At 34.2% G+C, this 17219-nt stretch overlaps 3 protein-coding genes across 3 annotated transcripts; 1 reads left to right on the forward strand and 2 right to left on the reverse strand.

Annotated features, from left to right (window-relative positions):
* Nucleotides 1-2563, reverse strand: LOC125221266 (glucomannan 4-beta-mannosyltransferase 9-like). The gene is made up of 9 exons (XM_048123393.2): nucleotides 2250-2563; nucleotides 2063-2161; nucleotides 1729-1981; nucleotides 1513-1623; nucleotides 1295-1431; nucleotides 1104-1217; nucleotides 810-1009; nucleotides 519-713; nucleotides 1-437 (listed from the first exon to the last, which is right to left on the reverse strand). The coding sequence occupies exons 1-9, from the start codon at nucleotides 2535-2537 to the stop codon at nucleotides 275-277; spliced, it is 1560 nt and encodes a 519-aa protein (XP_047979350.2). The 5' UTR covers nucleotides 2538-2563; the 3' UTR covers nucleotides 1-274.
* A 2553-nt stretch (nucleotides 2564-5116) lies between these two features.
* On the forward strand, nucleotides 5117-6454 carry LOC125221290 (uncharacterized). The gene is made up of 5 exons (XM_048123413.2): nucleotides 5117-5437; nucleotides 5504-5585; nucleotides 5678-5750; nucleotides 5818-5988; nucleotides 6064-6454. Exons 1-5 carry the CDS (start codon nucleotides 5185-5187, stop codon nucleotides 6316-6318), a joined length of 834 nt encoding a protein of 277 aa, XP_047979370.1. The 5' UTR covers nucleotides 5117-5184; the 3' UTR covers nucleotides 6319-6454.
* Nucleotides 6455-6498: 44 nt separating this feature from the next.
* Nucleotides 6499-8839, reverse strand: LOC125221280 (AT-hook motif nuclear-localized protein 7-like). The gene is made up of 5 exons (XM_048123406.2): nucleotides 8273-8839; nucleotides 7915-7982; nucleotides 7705-7836; nucleotides 7053-7214; nucleotides 6499-6966 (listed from the first exon to the last, which is right to left on the reverse strand). The coding sequence occupies exons 1-5, from the start codon at nucleotides 8649-8651 to the stop codon at nucleotides 6649-6651; spliced, it is 1059 nt and encodes a 352-aa protein (XP_047979363.1). The 5' UTR covers nucleotides 8652-8839; the 3' UTR covers nucleotides 6499-6648.
* Between the last annotated feature and the right edge of the window lie 8380 nt (nucleotides 8840-17219).

Below are 17219 nucleotides of genomic sequence, written 5' to 3' on the forward strand. Positions count from 1 at the left end.
ACGACGTTTGGAATTTTTTCAATCTCGCAGATACATATAGATCAACAGTCAACACACACTACATTTTACAATACCTCTAATTGAGATTTTTGTTTTGTTATGCGGTCATGCCATGCGATGAAGATTCACTTTAGAGTGGCTAAAATAGATAATAAAGGGTGAAAGAGATTTGCAATACATTATTGTAACTGAGTGTATTTGTTTGTACGTGAATGTATAACAAAGAAATAAAAAGCATGTGGAAAGGATAAGAATAAATAAATAGAAAGGCAAGCTAAGAGGATACAAATGTGCCAACATAACCAAATCCCACGACAAAGAAGGCCATTGCTTGAGCAAAGAGGTACACCACGAAATATTGGTTTTTCCCAAATACGACGCCGTAATATCCACATAATAAGAGATAAGCTCCCGTCACTAGCTCCAATAGGTGGAACCTGTTACCAACAATTCACAATTACATTTTGAGAATTATGTGCATAATTGAAATTAAAATTCTAAATATTACTATTGTGTACCTTTGGGCAATCAAAAAATTCATGGTCTTGAATGTTTTGGCAGCAGATTTGAACTTGTGGGCATCCCCTAATTTGTCAGTAACAACCCATTCATTCACTCTCCCTACCTCCAATAACCCCATCAAGCTTGCTTTTGTGCGATTCAGTGACATTACATTCTCAAATAGGATCCAAAATATCACCAAATGAAACGACCTACATAAGTAAGTTGTAAATATATGATATGATGAAATAGAGAATGCAACATTGTAAAATGAGGGCGTCTCATGTTAAATATAGCTAGCTACCTACCTTGGTGTTCCAACTGCATTAAGCAAGGTGATTATGGAAGGTATATAAATTGCTCCCCATCTTGGAATCTCGACTTGAGGAACTAGTGCTGTAGCCGGTAGTACAACACAATAAAGCACGAACGTCACAGTATGCGCCACGATCTTCCTCACGAAGAAGAAGCTATATATCACATACACCTTCTTCCACAAACACACTTTCTGCACATGCACCAACCAACCAACACAAGAGATTAATCAATATATATACTATCATTGTCACACTTGTTTAACATGTATACTTAAGAGAGCAAACCTTATTTCTCAAAATCTCCACAACCATTTTCCTAAAGAGATTGGCAGGGCCACAGGACCACCTATGTTGTTGATTTCGGTACGCTTTATATGTGCTAGGCAGCTCATTTTTCACCTAAAATTAAAACACTTACATTCTTCACTTATATCAAAAATCTCAATTTCATATTAGGAGAATATATATGCAAATACCTTTATTGAGCCAAGGTACAAAAATTTCCATCCTTTGAGGGTAGCCCTCACGGCCAAATCCATATCCTCCACCGTTGTCCGTTCCTGCCACCCTCCGGCCTCATCCAGGGCTGCAATCCTCCACACACCAGCAGTTCCTACCACACATATTCATTACAGTTACTAAGATAGTACTAATAAATTTAAAAGGGATTTTTTATAAAGATATGCATGATCACCATTAAAGCCAAAAAATGCATATGTCGATGAGCCAGCTTCTTGCTCCACGGTGAAGTGATAGTCCAGCGACATTTCTTGCATTCTCGTCATCAAGCATTCATCAGCATTCACTGAAATAGATAAATAAATAACCAAGAAATTAAAATGCAACAAAAGATATTAAGTTTGTGAAGATTACATTTGTTAAATAGAAAATGTAGAGGGATTATAAGTACCAAAATTCCAGCGAGCCTGAACGAGGGCAAGCTGAGGATTATGAATGAGAAAAGGGACGCTTCTCCAAAGAAAATCGGAGTCTGGCTGAAAATCTGCATCGAATATTGCTACAAAGTCGCATTTCTTCACGTACGCGTGCTTCATTCCCTCTCTTAGTGCACCTGCTTTATACCCCTTTCTGTTTTCTCTAATTTCATACTTTATATTTATCCCTTTACTTGCCCACCTCTCGCATTCCATTTGCACCATTTTCTATATAACAAAACATGTACACTAATATAATGAGGCCAAATACAAGGTAATAATCAAGATTTATAAATAAAAAAAAATTACTTTAATGATGGGATCAGTTGAGTCATCAAGAACTTGAACTATAATCCGATTGGACGGCCACGATAGGCCGCATGCAGCTCCGATTGAGAGCTGATACACCTGTTCAAAATAACATCAAAATCATGCACACCATAATAATAGATTAATAATCATGAATGTTAAATGTTGAATGAGGATGCGAAGAGACCTCTCTTTCATTGTACATGGGAATTTGGACAAGAACCATAGGGTAGTTGGTGTTTCCGAGCTCAGCATCATCATGTAGTGCCTCCCATTTGTATTGCTTGTTGGCCTTCCGGCCAAACACCTTCACGAAAATAACGACGATGGCCATGTACACTTTGTCCACCAGCAGCATGATGGACATCGCCAAGCACAAAAACACACTAAATCTAAGTGTAGCCACGATGAAGGGAGTCTTGATTTGGCCAAGAATTTGTGGTGTGGCATGATCATATTGCCCACTCGAGTCCATATTGATTTAGTAGTGAGTGAGAAGGAAGAAGTGGACATGAAAATAGAAATGTGGAGAAGGGTATATATAACTATAAGTAGGGGTTATGTTGCGAAATGTGGAAGGATATACTACTACTATGTGTTTATTTTATCTTTTGAATGACGCATAAAATTGTGGGTGTTGTCAGAAAACACTAGCTTCGACTTTTCCACCACAAGTCAAGAAATAAGATCAGTTTGCTAATTATCCAACTCGATTTTTATTTTTTTTTTTCTGATCTGTGAAAATGTTAGGCTATGTTGGAATTGGAATGCATTATTCAATGCATATCGACTCATAACTTATGGGATAGGAAAAGAGAAGAAAACATGTTTGCATATATGTTTAGAAATTTTATACTCTACTATTGCTATTTGGATTAATCATCGTTCTCCAACTTAATTGGTTTGTGTGCTTATGCTTCGTTGGAGTATTAATTTTATCCTATGCTACATCTTTATGTTTGAATTTTGAATTCAAATATATATAAAATTTCATAAAAGACTTGACGTTCACATTCTACCTAGAACAATAATTAAAAGATCACCATTTTTCACCCTTCCTTGCAACTTCAAGTATGTCATGTACCAGTACAATAATGAGCGAGCCTACTATTTGGAATTTTGTAAATTATGTTTTACTACGAGTTATAAAAATATTGTGAATTAATGTTTATGAGTATAGTAGTATATGTAGGGGTATGTAAAAATGAGTACACATGTGGCAGTTATATGAGTGAAGCTTCCGTATTAAGAAATTGAGTCCACATGTGCCAATAATGTATGTATGATAACTTCAAGCTACAATATAATTTAGGGACCAATTAAACTGCACCATCATTCCCCTAATGTTATTTCAAGACACCTCACGAATAAAAGTGGCATCACAAACTACTAATATTCCAACTAATTACCTTTAAATACTTCATTCATTTTATATAGAATTAAATCAAAATTGATCCGATAATATCGAATTTTTTTAGTCCTTGCGAAGAAAAATCGTGGAAGCTGCCTTCGCCTTTGCGTCCACTACATCGTACGGAAAAGATCTCGCAATTCCAATTTCCAACAGCCATCACATTAACAAAGCAAAACAGAAAAAGAAAAAACAAACCGTAGGCCCCAAAATTTCATTAAATCAATTGTATTTTCTTGTTGGACTTGCGCAAGACTACTATTATAATTATTAATTCATCATAATATACTCCATTTAACTAATTCCCTCCTAAACTAATACAAAATCTAGTTTTTATATAGTCAGCTACTCTATTTTAAAATTTATATAATTATTATTTGGGTTTTGACATCTTAAGTTAAGCCCAATAATCTACCATCCATGTAAAAAATTTTAAAAAAAATTATAATATTTGAAATAAGAGAATGAAATTATAGTAACTATTCGAATTCGAGATTTCAGTTGTTGTAACTTATAATTGTTTATAGTTACTAGTTCTTCTTTGTCATCGCCAAATAAACACCCAACTTCTTTGCACAGTACTCATAAGATGCAATATAATTATATAGTTATTAAAGACTTTGAAAGTAAACGAAATAAATTATGCTTTTATATGTCCTTGGTGATTGTATGGACTATGGACAATCACGGAGTGTAGGATAATTTGAAAAGACAAAACCATAGGAGCAATACACTTTAATTATTTGGAAACAACTTTAGACTGATAAAGCAAAGTCTCCTTAACAAATTAATTGCTTGTCGCGATCTTGCAAAACAGTTGATTGAGAAATAGATGGACTAATTAATTTAGCAATCCAACATACGAAAGGCATAATTAAAAAGATAAATCAATATTCTCTTAGGTATATCATAATATGTTTAATTCTAAATTTAAGTTGAAAGAGCGAGTTTGATCTTACTATAGTTATAAGGATATGAACGGATCTTTAGTCTTTGCAGCTTTGGGTATAATTAATCACAAACAGTAAAAGAAAATAAAACAGTACTAGTAACTAAGTAGTAGTAGTAGTACTAGTCCAAAGTAAATAAACCAAACAAAAGTAAAGAAGTGCTTTAACTGAATCGAATAAATTTTTTGGAATGATTTACAATTTTAATAGGAGAATTAAACGAATCTTCCCTTTAATTAATTCTTCTGAGGGTGACTGAACAAATCCCATGACTTTCTCAATTCTGAAAAAAAACACCAAAAATCGCAAGATCACCCAAAAAAACCCCTACAAACCCTAACATGTTTCAAAACTCATAACCAATTGGTGTCACATATCAAGATTAATAACAATTCTAACCAACTCAATATATTTGATTTCAACATACTTATAATTTTGTTACGTAATTTTCCAATGATCTTCTCCGGAAACAAGAACGGTTATCATAGTCAGAAACGCTCAACAAATTTTGTACGACATGATTCCTCTTTCTTTCCCATCTTCTATATTTATACAAATATATGAATATGATACCGAAATCGAATAAAAAATCAATCGGTTTTTTCGTCCAATCAATTAGCAAAATTCCATCAGTCATCGTATTAACATAAAATAAAGCAAAACTGAAAAAGAAAAAAGAACAAACCGTAGACCCTCTGAATTCTCCCACACTCTATATAACTTCCTCTAAACTTGCCAAATTCCAAAAGAGAAAAAACAAAATGTCTGCTAAATCATCCGATCCAAGGAAGAAAATTCTGGTGGCCTCCGACGATGAGAGCAGTGACTACGAAGATGACTCTGAGCCCGAAACCGATCTCGGGCTCGGCCTGTCCCTGGACAAACTCAGCCTCGGCCCGCAAAAGAAGCTCCTCATCCTCTGCCTAGGCGGCCTCCTTGTTAGCAGAGTTCACCTCAAGGATAAGGCCTCTGTTCGAGGCCTTCGCCCCGATGTTGTTTATGGCAAATTTCTCGGTATTCATCCTCGCTTTTCTTTAATTTCTTGGTTTTTTTTCTTGATTTTTTGTTTTCATGTCACAGTTTTTAAGAGGCCATTTTGCACTGATTTTCTCAAGTTCTGCTTTGAACGCTTTGAGGTTGCGCTGTGGTCTTCTGCAAGAGAGTAATTCTGATCTCCATTTATTTCTTTCTTTTCCATTCATATTTAGTTATTTTATGAAAATTTTTTATGAATTTGAATGCATGATTGCTCAGGCATAACATAGAAGGTGTCTTGACCAATATTACTGGTGGGAGTGCTAACCGAAACAAGTTGCTATTCGTTTGGGTAAGTAATGCAGACCAACTTTGCATCACAAAAAATGATTATAACAATTTATTGATTTTCTTTTTAGGCACAAGAAGAGTGCAAAGAGTCTGGATTTTACTGCCTCAACAAAGGGGAGAAGCCACTGTTTCTGAAAGAATTGAAAGATGTGTGGGGAAGTAGAATCTGCAAAGGGAAATACTCTGCTTCAAACACTCTGTTGATTGATGATGAACCTCATGTATCCCTTCTCAATCCGGTAACTAACAACTTTTTTTCAATCGAGATTTCAAATTATATCGAAAAAATAGCTTTAATCGAAATGTATTTGCAGCCCAACACGGCCATATTCCCGCAGCCGTACAAGAAGCACGACAGGGCTGATGCATATTTGGGTCCGAATGGCGAGCTGCGGAAATATCTTGACGCTGTTGCAGATGCAGCTGATGTTACTGCGTACGTCAAGGATCATCCGTTGGGACAGCGGGCGATAACGCCGTCCCACCCCAACTGGGACTTCTACAGCAAGGTTGTTCGCCGCCACGGCAAGGTTGTTGAAGATTCTGTTGCGGAATCTTCTGCTAAGTGAAATGCTTGGATGTGATGGATGCCTATGTTTATAATAAAATTGCTTTTGAACTAAAAATGTATGGCAGTATGAAGAATCCTTTTCATGTTGATGAGTATTTGCTTTATATATCTATGAAGTTATGTTTCTGGGCTCCTTTTTAAAGCTTTTGTTGATTGTGAGACTAATAAACTGAGATAATTAAGTAAACATAATTTTATAGAGAAACAGAGTCATGGACAAAAAAGTAAAGAGAGAAAAATATCTGGTGATTTCTAGCGATGACTAAGAACATAAGAGGCTAGAGCTAACTGCATCCGAAACACCAACTGAAACAGTGACTGCATTCGATCAGTGCTCCTCGACAGATACGGAAATGTTAATGTCAGGGTACGAGCCTTTGTGATCAGAGCCATTCCAATCAGCGGTGTTGTCAGTAGACGCGGAATTTGGGTGCTCTTTGTTGCTTAAGCTGTTGTTGGCCTCTCCCGGGTAATGTGGTGCCGGGTTGGGAAAGATGTTTGTCAGTGGTGGAGCCTGTGATATTGGTGTCGCTGCAGTCACTGTGGTGGCCAGAGGGAACTGGACTGAAGGAGCAACTCTTGGCTCGCGCTGCTGCTTTTGTTTCTGCATCTTGAAACCGTTTGGCACGAAGCTCCCAACAACAATCTGATGTGTATGTATTTTGATGTCATTTAATGAACTAAGAAGAAACTTATATGGATGTATTGAGATCAAGGGGGAAAAGTGAGGACCTGGATTGGACTAGCTGCCATGAGCAGACCTGCAACGCCACCACCTATTACGCGACCATTAGGGCTAGCTAGTGAAACGGTTAATCCACCAGATCGGCTTTTCATTCCACCATTATCAGAAACTGTGTATGATCCCCTTAGAGTTAAAATCTCAAAACGCCCCTGCATCAGTTCAAAGTTTCAAGGTTATACTTTACACGCCATGTTTTCGACAAAAATGAAAGAATCGGTTGGCTATTAAATGCATCGTATAAAACATGCCCATTCGAGGGCTAATGGAACCTTAATCAGATACCAAATCCACCACAAAAACATGCATCAGCAACTTCTGTGTGTATATCAAGCATGATTCACAAAAAGCACAAACATAACTCTATAATAGAGTTTCTCTAACATCAAGAAGACATAAATTTTGTTTAGATAAGAACATGAAGATCCCATCAGTTATATGACAAGAACAAGCAAACCTTATCTTTAATCAATGACATACGAATCAATTCATGCTCGAAAAACTTTCTCGATTCTTAGTATGGAACACGAAGAATGTTTCCCCTTTTCTTCAACCAATAAACAAACATAATTTCTAACTATAGTAGAGCACAAACACCAAACAACAAGTAGTCTTGAGGTGGACAAGGAGCGAGCGTTATACCTCATATGTGAGTAGCCCGCCCGACATACCAGGCTGGCGAAGCGTAACATTGGAGACAGATCCATTAGCAGAAAGAACACAGACCCCTCTGTCACCCTTCTGAGCAAAGGTGAGTATCTTCCCAGCAACATCCTGCAAAATATACTTAATTCTTAGTTAAACTTTTACAACAAAGATTCTGTCTGAGAATCAACATCGATTGTCATTTACCTCTCCTGTATGTGCAGTCACAACATGCGGCGTAAAATCCACTCCTGCCGTGTTTGCAAACAGTTCACCTGAAAAATGCAACACAATACATTTCAGAACCCTAGTTCTGAAATTGCATTATCCCTAATTTTGGGGGAAGACTATGAAATCCTCAAGCATTGACTTCTGAGTTAAGATTTAGAGAATGTTAATCTGAAATCGCAGTAGCAATTAGTTTTCCCCTTATCAAACCACAAAAGAGTGAGGTAAGCAGAAATGTGAAATAAAAAAGGAAAAATAAAGTCAACATAGAATCAAAAATGAAATCTTTGAGAAAATCGTCAATATGTAAAAGTAGAAAAAATGAAACAAAACTCACCTAAAGACGCATAAATTTGCCAGTTTCCGGTAGCTGAGTGTTTACCGCGGCCTCTTTTGGAGGCGGAGGAGTTGTCAAACGACCTTGGCGTTGATATAGTAAAGCCGGAAGCGGCCTTCATCGCCGTCGGGGATTTGATATACGCCGGATTCAAGTTGCCATCGGCGTCAAACTTTCTAGGCCTCCCTCTCTTCTTCTTCCCCGTCGCTAAATCGCTATTTCCACCACCCAAAACGGCGGCGCCACCTCCGCCCATATTCACCACCGCCGCGCTCTTCTCCACACCTACCACCACCTCAGAAACCATTCCACCGCCGCCGCCACCACTCAGCGGTGGCGAATCAAAGCCGGAGTCCGTGCTCTCTCTGTCTACCTCCATAAATCTTCGTTTTCAACTAGCTTTGTAGCGAGAGGAGGAGGAAAATATTTGATTTTTTTGAAAGATTAGTAGGTGGAAACAAATGGCGCCACAATGTTTCAACCAAGAATTTATTTCTTCTTCATTTCAATTTCTACAGCTCTTAAATACACAAAATTATAAATCAATTTTGTCTGCAAGTTTGGTGTGCAAACCGGAGAGGGTATTATTCTTTTCTTTTTTTTTACATAATTATGAATTCTTAAATAATTGGTGAGATTTGTTTGCTATTGTGGAGATTACGATACAGTAAAGTATATTTAGTGATAATTCGGAATTATTTATATTCGTTTAATTTTGTTTTGCTAATTTACGGTTGGTATTATTTCGCATTAGAATAAGGATAAGGAATTAAATTAATACGGAGATCCATTTTTTGGGAACATATTCTTGGGATTATTTGTCGAATTAATTTCGAAATCAAAATCCCTGGTGATATGTTGGCATATTACTTTAATCATTTTTGTTTAATTATAAGGGATTTATTATTTTTGGGTAAGGGATTATATATGCAAATTCATTAATGTTTTAAGGGTGTATATAATTTTCGGATCTTTTGTTTTATTTAATTTTGTTCGCGAAATATTGAAGTAGTAGTACCTAAATAAATGTTTGCTTGAAAATATTATCTCAAGCATCCCGGAATTTAACATCGGATAAATTTGGACTTTAAATCACCGGTTAATGTTCTAGTTTGAAATCCCAAATCACGTCATTTTGTAGCATTTGAGTATTGTATGAGGTTCGATTCATAATGTTTTTACTGACAATTTATTTGCAAATTTTTCAACGTTTAATAAATTTATAATTTCCAAATCTTCTACTACTAATTGTAATATAGTTTGATAAGTGTATTTGATCGTCCAAATAAAATTAATAGTAAGATTTGAGTCCGTTGGGCAACGGATAGTTTGAAGTGAGTAAACAAAAAACGGATAGTTTGAAGAGAGTAAATAAAAATAACGGATAGTTTGAAACGAGTAAATAACAAACGGATAGTTTGAAGCAGAATAAACAAAAATAACGGATAATTTGAAGCGATTAAACAAAAGAACGGATAGTTTGAACTAAAACAAAAAAATTTAAAATTCAAAAATTTTAACTTTAGAAAAAAGTTCATATAAAATGCAACTCAACATGTTCCACACTAGACCCGTTCCCAACACGTGACATATGTGTGTACCCGTATTAAATAAATTTATGGATTTATACCTATCAATTATCATAGTATAAGGAGATGAACCGTTGTAAAATGTTACGTTATCCTTTTACATTGAATAAAGCATTAGAAAATAGAAATCGATTAAGGCCCATTTTATTGATTAACTTACACGTACATTCACTAGAAAAATTAAATAGTACTCCATGTCCCGCATGAGTCCTATTTAGTTATGACAAGAGTTTTAAATAATGTATAAAAAAATTAATTGAATAAGTTAGTGAAAGACAGTCTCACTTATATAGTTTATAATAAAATGTGAGTGAAATAAGTTGGTGAAATGTGAGACATATTTACTATTTATGAAAAAGTAAAGTATGACTTTTAATGTGGAAGGATAAAAATGATAAAACAAGACTTTTATTGTAGGACGGAGAATCGGCCAACATTTACTTGTACCTAAAGGATAATTTGAAGTGAGTAAATTAAATATGAATAGTTTGAAGCGTGTAAATGAAATAGCAGATTATTTAAAAATAATGGTCAAAATGTAGTTTACTCAAAATAAACTTGATTTTTGTATTAGAAATATTTACATATTTTATTGTACAAATATCTTGATACTATTATCTAAATTTAAATAATACTTTTCTCCATCCCTAAAATGTATAGGTTAGAACTAACCATTTTGGCACTACTTCCAAAATTAGACCAAGTTTATATATGAAAAGTTTTTAACTAATTAAACACCACTAATAATGTGGACCTCATAATCCACTTTACTATTTCAACTACTTTTTTCATTTCTCTTTTTTATTTTTTTCATCTCACTCTTATTTTACCAATTGATATTAAAACTCGTGATATTTATAAGTTTGTCTATTTTTTAGGACGAAGGGAAAATTGTTTAACTTTAAATATTACAATATCTCAATACTTTTAGTAAAATTATCTGGATATAGAATTCTAATAAAATATCTAGATTGTGACACATTTCTTTTGGACATGAGTTTTTAGGTAGTGGTGTTTTGTGGTTAAATGAAGAAAGAATAAATTAGGGTTTTCTTTACCAAAAAAAAAAGATAAATAAATAAAGTAGGGTTTGCACAGATAGACGATCCATTCGTCGAAGCTAAAGATCGGCTGAGTAAGGTGGATCTTTCCAAAGTTTGTGTGAGACGGTGCCGGTTTTGGGAGGTGGAGATGAATGAAGAAAAATCTATTTATAATTAATATGCTATATAAAATAAACTTAAAAATACCTAACTACATTAATAATTTTAATTCATGTAAACTCTAATTAATTTTATAGCTGCAAATTACAATTAAATTAATTGCATAGTAATAGAACTAAACGTTTTTGGTGGATTTGTGAGTAGAGTGTTTGAGCCAATATTAATTTATTTAGGCTGATGTGTAATTGTATTTTTTTGGACAGATATATTAAATGTTAATCAAATTTGGGAGAATAATGTGTTGGGCCAATTTCAATATTATTAGTTATTGGACTTGTCATTTGTTTTGTCTGGGCCATTTCATACTAATGTAAGTGGGCTATTGTCATATTTTCATAAATTTGGGCTAGATTTTCAGTTTTTTTTGGCCCATTTATACATGAAAAACTTTAATTTTTTGAATTTTGTTTAATATAATAGCAGTGCAAATTTCTTATTACTCCCTATTTCTCGAGCAAATTATGAATATTTAGTTATGTTTAATTTACTTCTATTCTACGAATGATATATCATTTTATTTGTGTGGCTGATGTGGGTGGATTTGTTGCGAGTCCCAGATGTCGAGCAACATAGCTCGTGTGATTTGAATTAGAGTAATTTGGATTCGCGAGTTTGAATCAAGATGGAGGCATTTGAACACTTTCGTTTGTGTTTTCTATTTTAATTTCCAACTTCATTAGTTTTCTATTTTTAGATGTTTAATAAGAAGTTAATGATAATTGGTTCATCAAAGAATTTGAGCATATGCAATAGCGGACAAGAGGGAGGACTAACGATTAGTCCATGGGGATTGTCCGTCCACAATAGCGGACAAGAGGTAGGACGTCCAGACGTAGGACGAGCTCTTGTCCACGCCCGAAACCGGACGTCATACTTCTTGTTCACTATTGCACGGACAAGAGCACGAACGTCCCGATTTTTTATTTATTTATTTATTTTATTTGTACTCAATATTACAATTCATTGCACTTCATTTTTTTTTATATTTGATAAACACCAACAATTAAAATGAATTAATCATATTTTTCAATTTGTTTTATTGGCTAGGGCTTCAGCTAGTCCTAGTGTTAGGCTATTATTGTGCAGTGGGATGCCCTAGTGATGTGACAAATGTAATGGGATGTCCTAGTAACATGGCATGAGTTGGAGTGTTTTTGGGATGTCCTAGGACTAGGCTATTGAAATGTCGACACTATAGTGGATGCTCATGAATTTGATTTCCAATCATTACTCACTGTGATTTGGAAGTCAAAATTTATGATTTATATAATTATTCATTAGGGTATATTTTCTTTAATTATTTCTTAGTATATACATTGCTATCATAACTCACTCCATCGCACATTTTTATTTATTTTTATATCTTATTCTAATTAACAAAACTTATCTTATTCTAATTAACAAAACTTATGATTTACTATTTTTGTAACACTTTGTCCTATCAGCGACCGTTCGAATAGAAAATACTTCATTTAGGTGAGAATGGAGAAGTACATTTTTTTAAGAGTGAACTACAAAAATAGTCCATGGACTATGCGTTTATCTCGCCAAAGAACCCTGGACTTTCAAAATATCCCCAGACAACTCTGGACTAAACGTTTATCTCGAAAATGGTCTTTTTTCACTGTTTCGTGACGAAAATACCCTTTTGGAGGGTTTGTGCAATTTGGTCTTTTTACATTTTAAATCTGATATTATTTCAGTGATATACTAAATTTGATATTATTTCAAAATTATTATTCTTCTTCCATTTTTGATCTTTCACTTTGTTTCTTTATTTCAATATTAGAATTAATTTTATAAAATTAAATTTTAAATTTTGATTTTTAAATATCAATAAATTTTTTAATTATTAAAATTACTATTAAATAACAAATTAATACTTTTAATCAATATTTAATAGTGTCTAATATTTAATCAATAAGGTACGACAACGCCTTAGTTTTAATCAATATTTAATAGTTTTAATCATAAGTAGATATATAACACGGTTTATTTCGAAACAAATATGCATCTAATGTAAGACTAATATAATTTTCGTTTATTAATTTGAAAACAATCAAAATTAACTAGAAAATTTCAACAAAAATTCTCCTATATCAAATTTTTAGTAGTATCAACTTTTTAGTCAACTTCATAATATTTAATCACAAGCAATTATAACAATCGAACGAAGGCTAAATAGAATAGCTCTTATTTTTCCATCATGATTAATCTGTACTTCTTCAATTCAGCTGAATATTATATTAAATAACAAAAATTAATAGTTTTAATCAATATTTATAGTTTCCATAAATTAATAGTTTTAATTAAAAAAATTGATTGATATTTAAAAATTGAAGTTTAAAATTTAATTTTATAAAATTAAATCTAATATTGAAATAAAGAAACAAAGTGAATGATGGCAAAAGGGAAGAAGAATGATAAAAAGGAGCAAGCAATCAACATGAATCATCACTTTTCCAGCTCCTAGCTTAGTTTTCTACTTTTTCTACACACTCACACACTTAGGGGAAATCGTAGGGGAGTTCTCATTTCATCGGAAGTTTGGATGCAACACCGTCTCTACGGAGGCGAAGAAACAATTGTCTTTATTTTTCTGTCTACTTTTGGTACTCTCCGAGCCCTCGTTGTTCGAGGCTCAGCCTTGTCTGTTACTATCGTTGGATACTTCGTATTTTGCTATGAATATCACTGCTTTTGTTTCGTTTATCTTATCGTGTTGTTTTGGGTTTGATTTGCTGATTATTGTTGGTTGATCTGAGTTTGGAGTTGTTTTCAAGAAATCTGTTGTTGATCAGTTGAATCTACGTAAACTTGTGAGGATTGGAGATGGAAATGATGTTTGGTTGTTGTGGATGGCTTGGATCCGGAGTGGATTAAGCGTCCCGTGAATGGATCTGCTTGTTTTCGCTTGATTTCGTTGTTTAAATTCTGCATTCTTGTTTTACCTCGTCTAGTAGACGTAGATCTGCTTTAGTTCGAGTTGTTCTTCATTTCTATTGGTTTAATTCCGTCTACTTTGCTTTGATCTTCGTTCTTGCTCTGTTTTAACTGGTTGTTTCATGATAAATGTTGGAGAAGATGATGTCGCTGTTAGTTAGTCCTTTGGTTAGTTATTTTGCAGCTTTTCAATCGTACTCTACCTTTTCAGAAAATGGTCCCCACATTTAGTTGCTTTCCCAGGTCTAGGTTAATTCAGGAAATTGTTCGTTCGATCTAGTAATTGTCTCGCTCTATTTCGATTAATATGCATGTTTTTATGTTTCTGCCTAGATCTAGTTGTTAGAGTAGAATATTTCAATTACCAAGTCTAGGAATTAAAGCTCAACGCCAAAATTGCGTGGCAACAGCCAACAAAAAATAGTTCCCGAGTCTTTGAACATGTTTACTTGTGCATTCATCTCTGTGGATTCGATCCCTACTTCCACGTACTAGTTTTCTTAATTAAAGCGGGTTGAGGGTTTTGAAGAGGGAGTTAAGGGAGTGATTGTGTGCCCCACGACAGGTAGCTCAAGGTTCTCTGAGTTCCTAGACCCAGTGTCTAGCGGATTTCCTGGACCGAGGATTTTCTTCATTATTTTTTAGAACACGCTTTCGCTAACCATCATTAGCTTCTAAGTCAGCCTCTTCAAATAGTCAGGACTTAAAAACAGGCTCAGACACATTTGCTCGGCCAGGCGTTTTTTTGCTCAGAAAACACCCAGTTGGGTGTTTTTCTGACTCATGACATGCCCCCAAATCGTCCGGTGGCGCGTTTTTTCACTACAATGTGCAGTCTTCGTAAAACAACGTTATCTTCTACTATAGGACTTCGATTGAGGCGTGCGAGGTATCCATGCGAAGCTCTTTCGAAGATGTATGCAATGGTGGCCTTTCAGAAGCATTTGATATTAATCTTGTTGAGCTGATTACTGCTTAGATTCAGACCTTTTATTCTTTCTCTGCTCTCTCCTAGAGCTTGGTCTTTTATTCTACTCCCTCCGTTCCATAGTAGTAAAGTCATTTTGCCATTTTGGTACGTTCCATAGTAGTAGAGTCATTTCCTTTTTTGGTAAAAGTCAACACATTTCTTCCCACCTACTTTACTCTCTCTTACTTTATTCTCTCTACATCTCTCTACCTTTTTCATTTCCTACTTTATTCTTCATTTACTTAACTCACCTAACACAACTTTTTCTTAATCTCCGTGCTGAAAAGAAATGTCTCTACTATTATAGAACGGAGGGAGTATAATATATCAAAATGAGTTTTTTTTTCACCTAAAAAAGTGTGTTAAAATAATACAATAAAGACTACAATTTGATTCACATTAGGAAGTAATGAAGATTGTAAATCCGGAAGTGAAAATTGATCGCAATACCGGGATAGAGAATGAGAAAAGATAGTTTAAAGCGAGTAAATAAAAAAAATGGATAGTTTGAAGCAGGTAAGTAAAATACCGGATAATTTAAAGCATGTAAAGCAGTTGATTGACCACAAATTGGCATAGAATCCATAGGATTCTGCTTCCTTCCATTTGATAGTGTTTTTGTTCCTTCTTTTCTTTTATTTTTATTTTTATTTGCCATTTTGATGTAGAACTCGATCCCTCTTTGGTTGTCTAACTAGTGATTGAGATTGAGTTATAGTACTTAGATCTTGGTACTATACTCCACATGGACACGGGCGGAGCCACGCTGGGTCTAGGGGTCCCTTGGGCCCTCAGCCATTTAAACTTTATGTATATATAATATATGTATACAGTACATTTCAAGTGTATTTCTAGCTTAGCTGGTTTCAAGCCCAGCCTCCATCCGAAAGATACTTAGTTCGACATCTCTAGGGGCGCAGATTTTTGTTTCTTTATTTTACATATCTATCATTTCAAAATTTAAATTGTAATTTTAATCTATGAATAAAAATATTTTATTATCCCATAAATATATAAATACATATAATACTTGCATCTTTAACTTTCATTTATAGGTTACATATCTATCATTTCAAAATTTAAATTGTAATTTTAATCTATGAATAAAAATATTTTATTATCCCATAAATATATAAATACATATAATACTTGCATCTTTAACTTTCATTTATAGGTTTGGTTGATTTTCTCACTGCTAGTAATTTTATGTAATGAATTTCACACACTAATATATTCATAATTTAAGAAAATACTTAGTAAATTAAATCACATTGACTTTGTCTTTAAATATATTTATACTAGTTTTTATTGTCTATATTTTAATTATTTTCACTATGTATCTCATCCTCTCAACGATCCCCTATTGCTTATGCGGCTATTCTTCATCGGGTCTCGACAATTTTCAATTAGAAATTTGGGCCCCCCATCGGTAAATTTCTGGCTCCGCCACTGCACATGGACATGATACTTTTTACTTGTTATTACTAAACTAGCCTCGTACACTTGCTGTTAATACTTGTTAAAATAAAGATAAGTCAATGGAAAATGTTGAAAGATCAAGAATCAATCAAGATGTTACCATTGTTAAAGACTCAATGTCCCACATTGGTTACAAGAGCAGTTGGTATGAGGTTTATAGACTAAATGAGTTCTTTTTCCTAATAGGCTAGTTATTGGATGAGATGAGTTCTCCTATTGAGTTTGTAATATTTGTGCTTTCATTGAGAACATAAACGACTCGGAGTGGTGGTCGGGGAAAGAATTCGCCTTGACCAACGAATACGTGTGGATCTGACTCAGAGTGGTGGCCGGACAAAGAATTTGTCGTGACCAACGTGGTTGTTACCAGCGATCCTAAAGACTCTGTGATCAACGAGGATTTTGGCCTTTAAGAGGGGTCATTGTGAAAGCAATTGATATGGAGTTTATGGATTAAATGACATGTTTCTCGTAACATATTTAGTTTTTTAGGATAAATTATCTTATTTGATCAATAACAGAAAAACAATTAATTAGGAATAAAATGATTGTATTTTTTATTATCAGTAATATTAGTATATATAGTTTTACAAGGAGGCTAGCTATAAGACAATTGTATGTAATGAAGAACGTACTAATAGGAAATACTAGTACTACAAAACCATCAGTTGATTACACTATTCAACGTTCGCTTCCAATATTCCGAGTCCTTCGACCCATGTTTAACAAAATGCACTTACAAA

This window comes from Salvia hispanica, chromosome 2, assembly GCF_029641045.1.
Source record: "Salvia hispanica isolate PSC_SH4W2 chromosome 2, Shi_PSC_v1, whole genome shotgun sequence".
In the NCBI taxonomy this organism is placed as follows: domain Eukaryota; kingdom Viridiplantae; phylum Streptophyta; class Magnoliopsida; order Lamiales; family Lamiaceae; genus Salvia; species Salvia hispanica.